We start from the raw sequence: 16,121 nt of genomic DNA on the forward strand, positions 1-16,121 counted from the left end.
TACACTCTGAGTTGGCGAGGTCGGTGGTTCAAACCCTCTAACAGTCGCACCAAACACTTTAAAAATGGTACATCCTGCTTCTTTGCTCGATGCACAGCATTTTAAAGAATGGATCACTGATTAAGAACCATAGGTTGACAACCGTTGCGGAGGCTCGGCGGGCCGAAAGGCCTCGACCTGTGTTGAAGTTCCTTGCAAATGAACTCGTATTATTAAAAACAAGTTTGAGACGACGCCCGTTACCTGCATAAAAAAGGACATTTATTGCTACTTATGTACACAGCGGTTGATGCAACCGCAGAAGGAACTGATTTCTAATTTAAATGGCAGCAAAGAAACCAAAACAGTTGTGTACCAGCGATGGATGTGGGTACGTCGTGGACAGCTCACATATCCAGGCTGCAAGTCGGGACCGTTGCAGCACTGTTACACAGCTCCAAATTGTGGAATACGTCATAGGCACTATGCTACACAGGCTATAATTAACAATGCTTGCATGATTATACAGTACAGTTTGGTAATAATGCTATGGCAAAAATAATTCTTTTTTTCTATCTAAGATAGTAAAATACAGTAACAAATGTTTTTTTCTTTTCTTCCAACAACAAAAACTATTTAGAAGGGTAATCATTTGCAGACAAGAAAAAAAAACAAGAAGAGAAAATTACAAGGTTATGGCAAAGGCCTACCTAAAAGGAAATACATAAGCCAATACATGTCTTCTGTATGAAAGAAACTTTTGGGAACAAACTACAGTAATCAACAAAAACAACAAAACAAAAGTTTGATGCAATTGATTCCAGGAAATGCTGAACAATCTCCAGAGCTCGTAGCTCAACACCTCTTCGGTGGTGTGAATGGCAAACGGCAAAAAAAGAAACATTGCATGCCCACTTGCACAATCTCGTTCAGTAACACGAAAACTAAGGTCACAGGTAATTGTTCCAAAAGAAGTGTGTCGAAGGGAGCGTAAGCTGCAGTGTGGTGGAGATTCTAGAAGTCAAAGGAGCTCTTCAGGCCGGGTCGGTTCAAAAATAAAGACGCCGAACGAAAAACCAACACTTTGCTTAACGTAGATATGGACAAACGGAAGACGCCAACAGGCAATGCCTCGAACAAACCTGACTCCTTGGGTGGAGAGTCGCAGGAAGAAAATATAATACAATAGAAGGGAGAATTTTTTTTAAGTGGGAAGCCAGATATTTCGGATACACTTGCTTCCACACGTGTACATACAGTCACAGGGAATCAAATGTGCTTTCGATACGGTAAATTGTGCAGAAAAACCTGTAGGAGATGCAAATGACGCAGTTGAACAGGTACCTTTGTCCAACTGCAGGTCAAACGAACTCCAGCTGTTCCCTTTTCGGCCCGAAGGATTTGTGTGATCGACAGTATCGAGGGTGGTCGCACTCCATGATTTCCCGTACACGAAGAAACGGGCGGTCGTGTCGAGGCCTTGCAGTCCTTGTCTCCTACACTTGTGCTTAAAATCCGAATAATAAAAGTTGACGTCAGCAAACCCGCCGGCATTGGATGTGCCAAGCGATCGTTTCACTGTGCTGTTAAAACGAAGAGGAAACGAAGTAAAACGAAACAAACAAACAAAAAATACAACGAAGAGGGAAAATATGCGACTTTGGAAGGCAATGAATCTGCTGCGAAACCGATTGTGAAGGTTACACAATCCAAGAAAGAAAACAACGCACAGACTGCCCGATGAATCCCGCCGTCATGACAACATCACAAACAGCGAATTGGAATACTGCAAAAATAACTTCAAGCCTGGCTTTTAGAATAGACCACAGCTCACACCCCCCCAAAAAAAACAATTGGATGGTTCTAACAACGACAACAACAACAGACCACAATTACTCCCTCCGTCACTCATGACAAAATAGTAAACAAGCAAAAGTAAAAAGAATAAAAGGGATAACTAGCAGAATGCCAATGGCAAAGGTGCCAGTTGGCACCTGCTGCACCTCTCCTGCTTTTTCATTCCACCTGGTTGTCAGGTAAATGGGAGGCACTGGGAAACGAGGACTGCAGCTGGGCTCGAGACCCACAGTGGCTGCTTTCCCCTGCGAGTGCTGAAAGTATATATAGTGAAAACAAACGCAGCTCAAATCGCCTACGAGGAATGCACAAAAGCCTCAATGAATCGACGACCTCCCTTTTTTTAAGACAAGGAATGGTGGTTGTTTTCTGCTTTCCTTTAAATCTTCACAAAATGTATTCAAAATAGCTTGAACACAGACGCCCCCCCTCCCTCATTTTTTGCAGTTTTTTTGCATTGTAATAAATAAATATATTTCAACAAGGTTTTTTTTTTTCTTTTTCTTCGAGACTACAAACGTAATAGGCACAATGAAGAAATCTCCACAATCCCGTGGGTTTCCGTTGCATTAATTCCCATCTTCAAACTCGACCTCGAGTCCCCGGCCACAGCCACAGCTATCCCTTCAAGGGCCGCTCTCCTGCAGTCTGCACCTTGAGTCCTGCTGTTCAGCCAATGGTTGACAGGCCGAGCAGTCTTTAGCCAAATGTGTGTGCTCGTATTGCCTTCTATTCTTAGTTCAACAGAGCATGTTGGCACATCGGTGTCCATGGACCATTTCCGGCTAGCCCTTTTTGCATAGAGGTGGTTTTGTCGAGCTCAAATGCTCGCTTCGTTTTCCAACTGGCAGGGCAGGGGGGACCTGCGGAGAAAAGGAAAATAAGACAGATCAGCACCTGTCGTGATAACATCCAGCCTAAATCTTTTATTTTCTGAACATATCTACATGTCCGTCAATCAATCCCCCCTGTTCGGGATATTAATCCCTCATGCTCGTGGGCCGCGTTGCACCAATATTATTTCTCAAAATAAGTAAAAATATTGAAACAAATCATATCAAAACCATTTTGTGTGACACAAGCGTCCGTCATTGTCCTGGAAAAAGTGCAATTCCCACTAACAAAGTGCAATTCCCACTAACAAAGTGCAATTCCCACTAACAAAGTGCAATTCCCACTAACAAAGTGCAATTCCCACTGGCAAAGTGCAATTCTTGAGGCAAGGTCCACCATTTTTATTTTCACTATCTTTTTTTATTTATTTTATTTATTGTTGCCAAGGAGCACCAGAAGCTGTTGGGTCACGTAGGGTGACTGCTCGGGTTTTGGTGAGGCGACATGCGTTATGCAGGTTGCGTTAATGAAGATAGTGAACGCTGCAGAGAGCATGGAATCGCTCTGAGAATTTGAGTTTTGCAAATGACGACTTTTAGGATTTTGAAGTTGATGATATTGAATAACAGAGAGGGGAGGACAAATACAAATGCAATTTGCAAAATCTTGCATGCGAAGTCAGCTTTGGAATGCCGAACGTGTCACAACTGGGATTGCTGCTCCAGAAGTATGACCGCTGTTGGATTCTTAGGCTTTTATGCAAAGAAATAGCAAGATCTGAGTATTTGGGAGTGAATGTACTTATCAGTGCTTCTCGGGAGGATAGGGGTAGGGAATGGGGGGGGTTAAAAGAGAAGAGATCAGCGATACATTTTTGGCTGGCAGGATGGCCTAGACAAGGTATGCACACTCGCTTATAAACCGTCCAGCCTGGGTTTGAAGCTCGGCCCAGCTCCAAACTGTGTTTCACAGGTAGAATGATTCATCATTCCCCCCCTTGGTCACTTAATCCGCCGTCATGGTCTCCAATTCCACTGCTTCGCCGATGACATCCAGCTTTTCATCTCCACCAAGTCCATCTCCACCGCCACCCACTCTATCCTGACAAACTGCATCACTGAAATAAAATCCTGGCTTCAAATCAACTTCCTCAAACTTAACTATGATAAATCTGAAATAATCATCATTGGCCCAAAAACGCTCACCAAATCCACCCATAACTTTGCCCTCAACATCGACGGTTTCCCAGTATCCACCTCCCCTCACATCCGGAATCTTGGCATCATCTTTGACCAAACCCTCTCCTTCGACAAATACACGAAACAGATCACAAAGACGGCCTTCTTTCACCTGAAAAACATCGCCCGTCTCCGTCCATCCCTCTCCTCCACGGCTGCAGAAACCCTCATCCACGCCTTCATCACCTTCCGTCTGGACTACTGCAACAGCCTCCTCTATGGTTCACCCTCAATAATCACCAATAAACTCCAATACATTCAGAACTCCGCTGCCCGTCTACTCACCCATTCCCGGACCCGTGATCACATCACCCCCGTCCTTTACAAGCTTCACTGGCTCCCCATCCCCCAGAGAATCCAGTACAAAATCCTCCTCTTGACCTACAAAGCCCTCCATAACCTGGCCCCATCCTACCTGACTGACCTCCTCTCCAGACACACTCCCACCCGCAACCTCCGCTCTGCTGGTACCAACCTTCTGACTCCCCCCCCCCCCCCCCCATCCGGACCAAATTCAGATCCTGGGGGGACAGGGCCTTCTCCATCGCTGCTCCCACCCTCTGGAACTCACTACCTCACACCATCAGAGACTCCTCCTCACTCACCACATTCAAAACATCACTCAAGACCCACCTGTTCAACACTGCATTCAACATTTAACCCACAGCACTTAACCCCTGACTATCTCTTCTCCTTCTCCTTCCTTTTGCTTTGATTTATTTACCTATTGATTTTTGTCTTTTTGCACTTGTTTTTTGTACTCTGTTAAAGCGCCTTTGGGCTTCTTGAAAAGCGCTATATAAAATAAATGTATTATTATTATTATCATCAATGTGTGTACCGTCCCTCAAATGGACGTTAAACTGGAATCCCGTCTGTTGACATTAGTTGGTGGAAGTTGAAGATCCCACGGTGTCCTTCCCGAAGAGTAGGCGAGCTATCATCAGCACCCTGAACAAATTCTAAATTCATGCCCTAACCTGAATCGAATGGCAGGGCTGGCCAGCCAGTTCGTGAAAGACATTTAAGAAGAAAACCTCCCCCGGTCAACACCACACGAACATGGGAATAATTGTGGCCATTTAAGAAGAAGAAGAAGATCGGCGATACATTTTGTGAAGAGGTGAGATCTCATACCACTGCAATTACTCACCTGGTTTATAGATGGCCCAAAGGGTTAGGAGCATCTAGGCCTTGGTGAGAGATGGGATGTGGGGCAGTGAGAGATGAAGATCTGTCGGCCCCTACCCCAGCAGACACTTTCTCCTCTTCACGACGCTTAAGGCAGGCAGCTTTAGGATTGAGGTTTCGCTCTGAGAAAGGGAAAGATTAAAATTACTCATAATGCCAGTGTGTTTAATAAGCAATAAAAATGAAACACAATATGGTATGAACCTCATAAATAAAGTAGTCAGATATGCCATTCTACGATTAGATGTTACCTCAGGCTGAAATAAGCCGTGAACATCGCACAACCTCCCTTAATCCCCGGTAACCTCTGCCTCAGTGAGTCTTCCTGGTCTCACCTCGAACCTGTTGCTCCAGACTAAGAATGACGGTGACAGCCTGGTGCAGGATGAGCAGCTTGGTCTGCGGCTTCTCGGTGTTGAGGTGCAGCTGGCACATGCGGCCCAGCTCCTTGAAGGCCTCGTTGATGTCACGCACACGCAGGCGTTCACGTGCATTGTTGGCCATGCGCCGGTCGCGCTCACGTTCCACCTTTTGCTCTGGTGTCAAATCCTCGTCGTCCGGGTTGCTTCCGGGGGACATGGCTCCAGCGCTGCCAGAAATCAGTCACTTCAACCATCGATGGACAAAAAAGAATGCAACACTGCCAAAAAAAACTATCATCATTTTACCACGTCATATATGTACACACCAAGAAGGCCTCAGATGGGCCTCACCTGCTGCTTCGTGAGCCCAGCTTGTGCTCTTCCTCCATCTTCTTGTCATCTGGGAGCTCAAATTCGCCAGAGCTGCCGTCTTTATCTCCATCATCAGATTTCAGCTCGGTGCTACTGCCTGGCGTGGCTGCTGATGGTGGGGTGGCATCTACAATTGCTGCAGCTTCAACGGTAAAGGTTTACGGTGAAATAGGGTGGGATGGTGGGTGGAGGACGGGTGGAGATGAAAGGCTTGAGTAAGAAATTTAAATAAAGAAAAGCAACAATGTCGGGACGAAATCTTTTAAAAATCAGGGGCGGAAGGGGGTACGGGTGATTAATCACTGCTCAGGTGGTGTTTAATCATGGCGGCCAAAGCAGCACACAATGAGGACCTTCACTGGGGACTCGACCAATGAGGCAATGCAAGCATTTTGGATTACCCTGTCATGATACATAAAGGTCGTGGAAGCACTGCACATGCTTCATTAAATGGAAGTAAACTACAACACGTTTCTTAATCGTATTTCTTAATCATAATGAACAAGGAAATCTTGAAATTATATTACAGGTACTACAATGACGAGGATGGTTTAAATAATTTTTGCCATTTGCTTGCTGCACCACTCAGGATGCACTGCATATTGAAAAAAATTGGTGTTCAGCATCATGGATACTCAAACAATAAGTTCCTATTTAATTGTTTTGACTCGAGGTTTACAACCAAACAGACAAGAAAACGTCATGCAGAGCACGATACTTGCAAAATCCAACCTTCCCCAAATTAAAAAGTTACTATGGATACATCAAATTGATGTGGATGGACAAAAGGACCACCGAGTCACTCGGAAACATGGTGGTGGGATGATGAAGATGGAAAGAAGATTGACGAGAAGAGGAAGAAGTTCAAGGAGTGGCAGAAGGCGAAGGGAATGGGGGCAGAAAAGGCAGAGCATGAAAGTTATAAGGCAGCCAAAAAGGCTGCAAAGAAAGAGGGAGCAAAGGCACAGGAGGCGTGTAGGAAAATGTTCGGAGAACGCTTGGATTTGGAAGAGGGTCAGAGAGCGGTATTCAGGATTGCAAAGCAGATAGCGAAAGAGAGGTGTGATGTGATGGGGGTGAGTTGCTTGAAGGATGAAGTGGGACAAATCATTGTGGACCCAGATGGAATTAAAGGAAGATTGAAAAGATATATGGAAATGCTGTTGAATACAGAGAATGAATGGGATGGCAACATAGAGAGTAACCCAGTTTTAGGACCGGCAGAGAAGATAACTGAGAAGGAAGTTGAGGAAGCGATAAAAGCAATGAAGAGTAGAAAAGCGGGAGGGCCGACGGGAGTTGTGCGAGATATGTTGAAGGCAGCAGGAAGTTGGGGTGTGAAGAGAATGGCAGAGATCTGTAATCTGGTGGTGAAAGAAGGTCGCATTCCAGTGGATTGGGAACTAAGTACCCTCGTCCCTCTATACAAGGGGAAAGGTGACCCTCTGGAGTGTGGCTCGTACCGAGCGATAAAGTTATTGGAGCATGGAATGAAGGTATTGGAAAGGGTGTTGGAGAGGAGGACAAGGAAGAAGGTGAAGATCGACGAAATGCAGTTTGGATTTAAGCCAGGAAGAGGAACGACAGACGCGCTCTTTATTGTGAGGCAGTTGCAGGAGAAGTACATGGAGAAGAGGAAGAAGTTGTTTCTTGGGTTTGTTGATCTGGAGAAAGCATTCGATAGGGTTCCACGCGAAGTATTGACATGGGCATTGAGGAAGTTAGAAGTGGAGGAATGGTTGATCAGAGTTGTGATGGCAATGTACAAAAGAGCGCGCACAGCTGTAAGGACGAAGGACGGGAACAGTGGTGAGTTTGAGGTGAAGGTGGGAGTGCATCAGGGGTCGGTACTAAGTCCACTACTATTTGTAGCTGTGATGGAGGTGCTGGCTCAGACCGTAAAGGAGGGTTTACCGTGGGAGTTGTTGTATGCAGATGATCTGGTGCTGATTGCGGAAAGTATGGATGGACTGAAGGAAAAGATGAACAAGTGGAAGGAATGTATGGAGACAAAAGGTCTGAAGGTGAATATAGGAAAGACGAAGGTGATGGCAAGTGGTAAAGCATGTGGTGAGGTGGATAGAACTGGGAAGTGGCCATGTGCTGTGTGCAGGAAGGGTGTCGGAGTGAACTCCATTCAATGTACAATGTGCGCTGAGTGGGTTCATCAAAAATGTAGTGGTCTGAGAGGGTCATTAACCAGTGTGGCAGCGACATTCAAATGTAAGGTGTGCACAGAGGGAGCTGCAGATGTAGGAAATGTTGAGTTGGATCTTGGAGACGGCGTGAAGCTGGAAGGTGTGAAAACATTTTGCTACCTCGGAGACATGCTGAATGGAGAAGGTGGATCAGACTCGGCAACGGTTGCTAGAGTGAGATGTGCATGGAAGAAGTTTCGGGAACTGAGTGGCGTGCTGATGAGGAGGGGAGTGTCGTTGAAGCTGAAGGGAAAGGTATATGCTGCATGTGTGAGAAGTGTTATGATTTATGGGAGCGAGACATGGGTCATGAATGTAGAGCAGCAACGAAGGCTGGAAAGGGTGGAAATGTGAATGGTTCGGTGGATGTGCGGAGTGTCGTTGAGAGAGAGGAAGACAAATGATGAATTGCGAAAGATGATGGGAATAGAGCCTGTGATTGATGCTGTGAAGAGGAACAGGTTGAGATGGTTTGGTCATGTGTTGAGGAAGGATGAAAGTGACTGGTTGAGAAGAGTGATGGAAATGAATGTAGAAGGAAGTAGAGGATGGGGAAGACCGAGAAAGACTTGGCTAAAGATGGTGGAAGAAGAAATGCGGGCAAGGGGGTTAACAAGGAGAGATGCAGAGAATAGGGCAAAATGGAGAAGATTGTCATGGGGACCGTAAGGCTAACCCCCGCTCTAGCAAGGAAAATGGCCTTAAAATGCATGTTGTTGTTGTATGGATTAATCAAATTGTCAATTTCGTTAAGATTAAAATTGTTGATCTTAATCAAAGCTTGGGTCAATCGGATTAAAATTGATGATTTTTCAGATGAAAATTGATATTAGAAGTTTGACCTTGAGTTGACCTTTGACCTCAAAATAGTTGGTTTCCCAATTCAATTTCGCACTGTGCAATTGCTGTTTAATTTTCAAGTTAATAGGAAAAGTGATGATTTTTCAGATGAAAATTGATGATCTTAGAAGTTTGACCTTTGACCTTTTGACCTCGAAATAGTTGGTTTCCCAATTCAATTTCGCACTGCGCAATTGCTGCTTAATTTTCAAGTTAATAGGAAAAGTGATGATTTTTCAGATGAAAATTGATGATCTTACAAGTTTGACCTTTGACCTGTTGACCTCAAAATAGTTGGTTTCCCAATTCAATGACGCACAGCGCAATTGCTGTTTAATTTTCAAGTTCATAGGAAAAGTGATTTTCAGATGAAAATTGATGATCTTAGAAGTTTGACCTTTGACCTGTTGACCTCAAAATAGTTGGTTTCCCAATGCAATGATGCACTGCGCAATTGCTGTTTAATTTTCAAGTTAATAGGCAAAGTGATGATTTTTCAGATGAAAATGGATGATATTAGAAGTTTGACCTTTGACCTTTTGACCTCAAAATAGTTGGTTTCCCAATTCAATTTCGCACTGCGCAATTGCTCTTTCATTTTCAAGTTAATAGGAAAAGTGATGATTTTCAGATAAAAATTGATGATCTTAGAAGTTTGACCTTTGACCTGTTGACCTTAAAATAGTTGCTTTCCCAATTCAGTGAGGCACTGTGCAATTGCCAGACAGACAGGCAAACAGGCAGACAGAATAATGCACAAGACCAACCAATATACATGAAAAATCTTCGATTTTGCAAGTTATAAAAAATCTAAAGCGATGCTTGGAATGAATGAAAAACCATAGATACAAGTGTTTAGCACTTTCACCGCCCAAGCCCAGTGCTACTACCGTCTGCCTCCAATCTCTCAAATTCATATACCATGGTGTATGCGGAGAGTCTGTGATGCCGAATCAGTTTATTGGCTGAGGTTACAATCTTGGAAGGGTTGCCACTCCGACATGGGAATTCAGGGCAGGAATTTGGAATTTGTTCATGGTGCTGGCGATAGCTCGCCTACTCTTCGCGGAGGACACCGTGGGATCTTTAACGCCCATCAACTAATGCCGGCAGACGGGACACCTGGTTCATCGGCCACCGGAGGGACGGCCAACACATTGATGAATCATCCTGCCAGTGAAACATCGGGATGGCATTTTATAGCTGGGCCGGGATTCAGACGAGTGTGCACACTTCTACGCCATCTTGTCAGGTTGCTCACCTCGATAGCTGTCTAGACGAGGGCTGAGTTCATTGGCAGTGGATGAGGTGGGCACTGTAGAGGTGACCAAAGCCCCAGGTGCACCGTGCATGATGGCACCGTCCTCACGGTTGGACGCACCACCCTACCAGTAAGCAAAGGGTAGGAAGTAAAGACATCAGCATAAAAGGGGCCAATACAAGTAAAGCTGTGACAGATTCAATCTTCCCCCAAACTCGAGTCACAGCGGCTCCGATACCTCTTATACGTCACATTTCTGCAGGATGCATCCTACGTGAGCAGGTAACAGGTGCAGCTGGCACGAGCTTTAGATAGGTCTGGCCAGGCTGAAATAACCTACGACTACTCAGCAATCAACGTACAACCTTTTAAAGGATTTCTTTCCAAGATTGTTGCTTTTCTTATTCAAAATTCTTTCTGAAGTCTTCTGTGAAAGAGTAATACTTTGTATAATCCAACAAACAAAGTCGTTCGCCTTTCAGTACTAATAAGGAGCGTAAAAGTATGATCTGCAGTAAGTATTTTGATGGCACCATTCCCACCATGTGATCAATCATTCAATCAAATAAGGAGGCCTTGATTTGCCGATTGAACATGACACTCGCATCCTCCCGAACGACTGTCGCACAAGCGCGTGGCAAAGCACCACAAATATCGTGGTGCTCGGACAGCTCTGTACCATAAGGTCGTGTGCACGTCTACATGCGTACACAACCCTGGTGAAGCAGATGTGTGGCCCTTAAATGAAGAAATGGTTGTGAATACGGCATTCAGAACCAGGAGTCGACCGCATAAAGGCCGTTTCAGGGCCGGGCATCTTCACGTGCTATTAATCAGGAACGGGCCTCCGTTCTGGCTTTGGCAAGGATGCTTCAACAAGTGGCCTATTGAGCCGGAGCTTAAAAGGCAGGCAACAGCTCTGGACAAAGTCAAGATGACAGTTTGGAAGGAAAAGTGGAGAATAAAGGAACAAACGAGAGGCAGAGAGGCCTGGAGGCACATTGTGTCTAGTGGAGATTGGTTGCATTCCTTAGATTCCACTTGGTACTTCCGTACAGCCATTTTGATTCTACGAAGACACGAGCGAAGACGACGTGTTATTTGTTGTATTAAGTCAAGGGTTACCTTCCACGGTAACACAATGGCGTTCCGTTGTGCTTGCAGACCGCACTCCTGGAATGGAAATTGTGAAGTAATTTTGTACTATCCAATACCAAATGGCAGCTCTTCCAGTATCTACATAACACCCATGCTGCTCATTGGCAGCAAAACCTACATTCCTCAGGTACTGTTTCCACAGCAAGAGGAGAACACAAGAAAAGAAAGAGAAAACAGCAAACACTCGGTCAGGAATGTCCAGAAGTCACGACCTGGCCCAAGTATACACACACAACAGCAAAGAGCAATTCTTCCGCTAAACCTGAAACATTTTCCCCAAAGGTTTTGACCCAAAAGAAAGTGGGCACCATTTTATTGTCTAAAGCATTAAAATGTGGAAAATGAAGGAATATCACAGCAGAATAATGATGGTTTAGCACTTCAAAAGCGAAACAAGTAACACCGAATCAATGGAGCGATGGAATACGTACAAACAAAAACAACTCGAGGCGAGAGGATATTGAAGAGGATATTGAAGGGAATATTGAAGAGGATATTGAAGAGGATATTGAAGGAAATCTTTGGTTGGTAAAGCAAGTGTTTTCCAGGATATCGAAGGTGTCAATCTATTGGAGTTTCCACTGGGAGTTACACTTGGAGCATTCCAACCAAGCCAATCAAGAAAAAAAAGACGAATGATTAGAATCCACCCCAGAACCATTACGATGGGGCCAACGAGCCTCGTTTTCGTGCTGTCGGAAGTGCACAGGAACAGGAAGGTGCAAAAGCAAATGCACAGAATGGTTCTTTCTATAAACATGGAGTGAATGAGCAGTCATGGACATGTACAAACGGAAATGGCTGCAGAGTTAACAAGAACGGTACTCGGTAGAGAGCATACCTCCGCCAGGCTAAACACTTTACATTTTGTATCCCACTGATAGGTGGGATCATTATCCGGATCTGAACCAAAATCGAATCGGCTTATTCTTTGTCATCTACCCAACCGGTCCACCAAGTTTCGTCCGAATCTGTCCACAACTTTTTGAGATATCCTGCTCCAGACAAACGGTGGTGAAAACATAACCTCACTCCACCATCGGTGGTGGAGGTAAAAGAAAAAGTGCACACAAGGCCTGTCCAATGGACAACACAAGGCCCAGGTATCACTAACTGTAAACATCTGAAAGCAGGGATTGACCAGGAAGCCTTCTCAAAATCAAAACTACTTTATCTTTGAACAGTCCAAGGAGTAAATAAACTTTAACGCCTTCACGAACCTTGGACATTTACAAGGCAGAATTTTTTTTATAATCACATTACATGCCCAATCATGTGTCTTACCTGTGACCACCAGGTGCAGCCACTGTCACTTACTTAAATGCTGATGTGTTTTGTTTTTTCACCTCCTCCCCATATAATTATTGGAGTTATAATTGGCAGCGTGTTCACCCCCATCCTTCCCCGCTGTCGGTCCACAGCACCACACTTTGTTTTCTCCTCTCTTTAGCTGTTCTGGAATTTGTCCACGTCTCCATATCCTCTCTTCTCTTCTTCTCTTTCCCTCTCTCTGTCTCCCAAGGCCCATTATCCTCCATAAACAGCCTAAATCCCATGGCAGGTGGTTAAATATGCAGGTGGTGGTTTATCGTGCTCCCAATGCCATTCGCCGAAACAACTCCCCGAAGGAGACTTCTTCGGCCTGCACGTAATCTTAAACAGGGCCTTTTCTATTCAGGCATAACTTTTCAGAGTTGATTTGCATACAGCTGTGGCCATGACTCAATGGCGAGTGTGCCTCACAAAAACACTTGAACTAGCGCAGCTGAACTATCCAAAGCTGGGACAACCAGGCACAAAAGAATATAAAACGAGAGTTCTTGTCAAAACACAAAAGACGGTTTTGTTGCTGCTGGTGTATTCATATCTCACAATATATTGTGATGAGTTATAACTTGGGCAGTTTAACTCATTTACCAGTGGCGATACAACATAATATCCGCATAATCATTTACACCCGGAAATTCAATGACATAAGGAAAAGTTTTTTTTTTTGGTCCACTTGCCATAATTCCCAATTGCCCACCTCCTTTTCCTATATTTTTCGATTTAATAAAGATGTTCACTCTTATCCCACAAGACGGTCCATAAAATGTCACCTTGCAAATCCAAAAACAGTAACAACCTGTAAATCTATAAGACACTTTTGTCCCGACATTTGGAATTCTCTACCTGCAGATATTCCTCTTAAGTTCAAAACTTGAGTTAAATGTACTCCTTGAAAATAAATCAGTGAAAATTATTTTTATTAAATTATTTAACAGCCGACTCGTTAATTACCTGTTTCTTGTCTGTTAATTGTTTATGACAACTCTATTTATAGGAATTATCAGGGATGCCTCTTCGTGGTGGTTGTACAATCCCAACGCAAGTCGGGGGGCCAAATCATCCCCACTCTTCCCTACTGCCCATATTCGTCAGAGCAACACGGCCACGGTCAGTGTGCTTCTCCGTCTGTCTATCTTCTCTCTCGTGGCCCTGGCCTCACGGAGGTGGGTGACACCATCTTGAATGTGGGGGATCCCTGGGTCGCTCCCGGGAGATGGATCGGCTATCTCGGTGCCGCGGGCCTGTTCGAGAGAACTGTCCGAGGCTATACAGCAACAACAGCAACGATGACAACACTGTTGGTACCAAACCGTGACTTGGTACCAAAGAAGAAATTACCCTCCTTGGATAACGAAGAAAATTACATCATAATGTAAACAACTGTCATATGTCGACACCCCAGGGAGGTCAATTTTGTATAAAATATTTTGGGGGCGAAATGAGGCCAAGAGGCCTTTCCCTTTTTGTTTTTCTTTTGTTTCATTTCTATCTTGCTTTTTTTAAGATTTAAAACTTAAATTTTCTTTTTAAATTCCCTTTATTTTTAAAGGCCTGTCAATCCATCAAGATATCGCTTATTTCAACGGCTCTTTTGTATGATGAGGAACTGCTCCTTGTAAACCGTTTATGATCAACTTTGTTGTAAAATAATCAAGTACAGAAACCAATTGATCAATCGATCCCAACATCTAGCATTTCCAATTTCATGAATCATCTGAGCAATTCCAATGGCAGTTTTCCAAGTTACTTGGGAGATAAAACAAAGTAGCAACTCAAACCTACAAACAAAACGAATCTGCAAAATCCTTCACTCCAAAGAGACCGTTTCCTTTGCACGACGCACTCTCGATATTACAGTAAATTTGGCATCAACAAAAATTGTTTATTATAAAATAAATCCCCAATGGTCTTGGTTTCCAAACGATACGACACAAAGACGAACAAGCAAAAAAGCCTATTCAAACATGAGCTGATTTGCAACCAAACAAACACAAACACGATGGTCTTTGTGCATGATCATAAGAAAAATAAAACCACCACTCTGAAAATAAAACCCGTTGATTCGCTCTACAATGGACGCTGGAGCTACATGGTAATAATAAATGAATGAAAATGCTGCAGATATGGCTAAGGAAAAAAAAAGGAAATAAATAAATCCACATGTGCAAATAGGCCAAAAAAACAAAAAACAATTTCACCCCTAAGCAGCCCCAGCTGCTATTGGCATGAGATCAGAGGGAAGAGAAAATAATGTTTATTTTAAAATTTTCACTTCAACTTTATATCAAACAATGGTGCCACAAAGGTCAGTATGAAAAGTTCATTACACCTGACGCACATGCATGGTGGAGAGGAAATGAAAGTACTTAGAAAGGCATCGACTGTCTTGATGCCGTGAACCAAAAGCATATCCAGTTAACGCAGATTTTGCCGAGACCTTAGTGTTCTCACTTTGCATATACGCCAGTCTCATTAATCTTTCCTCCAAGCAACTCCCCCTCCCCCACCAACTCCCCATTCTCCCACACCACCCGTTCCCCCTTTTCCATGTTACTTCTTCATTGAGCTTCTTTTGTAGGTACCAAGGCTTGAGAACACAGCAAATCCACTGCATTTGTTTAAACATGCTCGGCCTTTCATTTGCTCGTAACAAATTGAATACATTATGTTGTAAACATCCCTTTATAAATCACCATTATTTATACAATACTGTAATATGCTGTAATTACTATTTTTTAAAGGGTTAAGCGATATAACCAGGACACCTTGTACTAAGACATGGGAGAGGAAAGGGGAAGTCTAGCACACAACCATGCAATCTCCATAGACAAACATTGGCAGTAGAATGGGCCGAACTTAAGAGCTCAGTGACTTTCAACGTGGAAACGTCATAGGATGCCACCTTTCCAACAAGTCAGTTTGCTTGAAGCTGTTGTCCTGTGAGCCGCCTATCACGCAAGCTGTTGACTCTCAGAAACTTGTCTTCTGATTCTGTTGTGGCTTTGGGTCTGCCAGACCTCTTCCTGTCAGAGTTTCCTCCAGTTTCCAAGTGCCTTTGGATGGTGTAGGAAACTGTACTCACTGACACCTTGGCTTTCCTTGCAATTTCTCGAAAGGAAAGACCTACACTTTTAAGGGTTATAATGGTCTGTCTGTCTTCCTTTGTTAATTGCCTTTTTCTCACCATTATGACAGCAATATACTACTTCCTGCAGTGGAATATTGTCCAAACAATGCTTCAGAGGGTGCAATAACAGTCTGTTCTAATACTGCTTTTATACAGACCTGGGGTTTGTAATCAAGTAATCAGCAGAGGTTGGGACACCTGTAGGAATTGTTTGCATCAACTTTCAAGGCTTAATTTACTTACATTGCGGCAGAACAGCTGTAAGTTGTTAACCCATTACTTGTTCCCTGAAGAAGGCCTTTTTTTTTTTACAATATAACTGTGCAATTTACATTATTTTCCCGTTTTTGCGAACCTAAACTTTTTTTTTTAACC

General features: G+C 43.8%; 1 protein-coding gene across 30 annotated transcripts in view; it reads right to left on the reverse strand.

Moving 5' to 3' along the window:
- Positions 1 to 239: 239 nt before the first annotated feature.
- LOC137429699 (transcription factor 12-like) overlaps positions 240 to 16,121 on the reverse strand; it is a 386,392-nt gene continuing 370,510 nt past the window's right edge. For 16 of the 30 annotated variants that reach the window (XM_078779753.1, XM_078779765.1, XM_078779764.1 and 13 more), the window contains 5 exons: positions 10,133 to 10,256; positions 5,813 to 5,975; positions 5,435 to 5,688; positions 5,062 to 5,221; positions 240 to 2,699 (listed from right to left, as the gene is read on the reverse strand). In XM_078779753.1, coding sequence (XP_078635879.1) covers positions 5,067 to 5,221; positions 5,435 to 5,688; positions 5,813 to 5,975; positions 10,133 to 10,256 — 696 coding nt within the window. In that variant the 3' untranslated portion in view covers positions 240 to 2,699; positions 5,062 to 5,066. The remainder of the gene's footprint in view (positions 2,700 to 5,061; positions 5,222 to 5,434; positions 5,689 to 5,812; positions 5,976 to 10,132; positions 10,257 to 16,121) is intronic. The other 14 variants (XM_078779766.1, XM_078779759.1, XM_078779763.1 and 11 more) reach the window with 3 other exon arrangements.

The sequence above is a fragment of the Myxine glutinosa genome, chromosome 6 (assembly GCF_964187855.1).
Source record: "Myxine glutinosa chromosome 6, kmMyxGlut1.1, whole genome shotgun sequence".
In the NCBI taxonomy this organism is placed as follows: Eukaryota; Metazoa; Chordata; class Myxini; order Myxiniformes; family Myxinidae; genus Myxine; species Myxine glutinosa.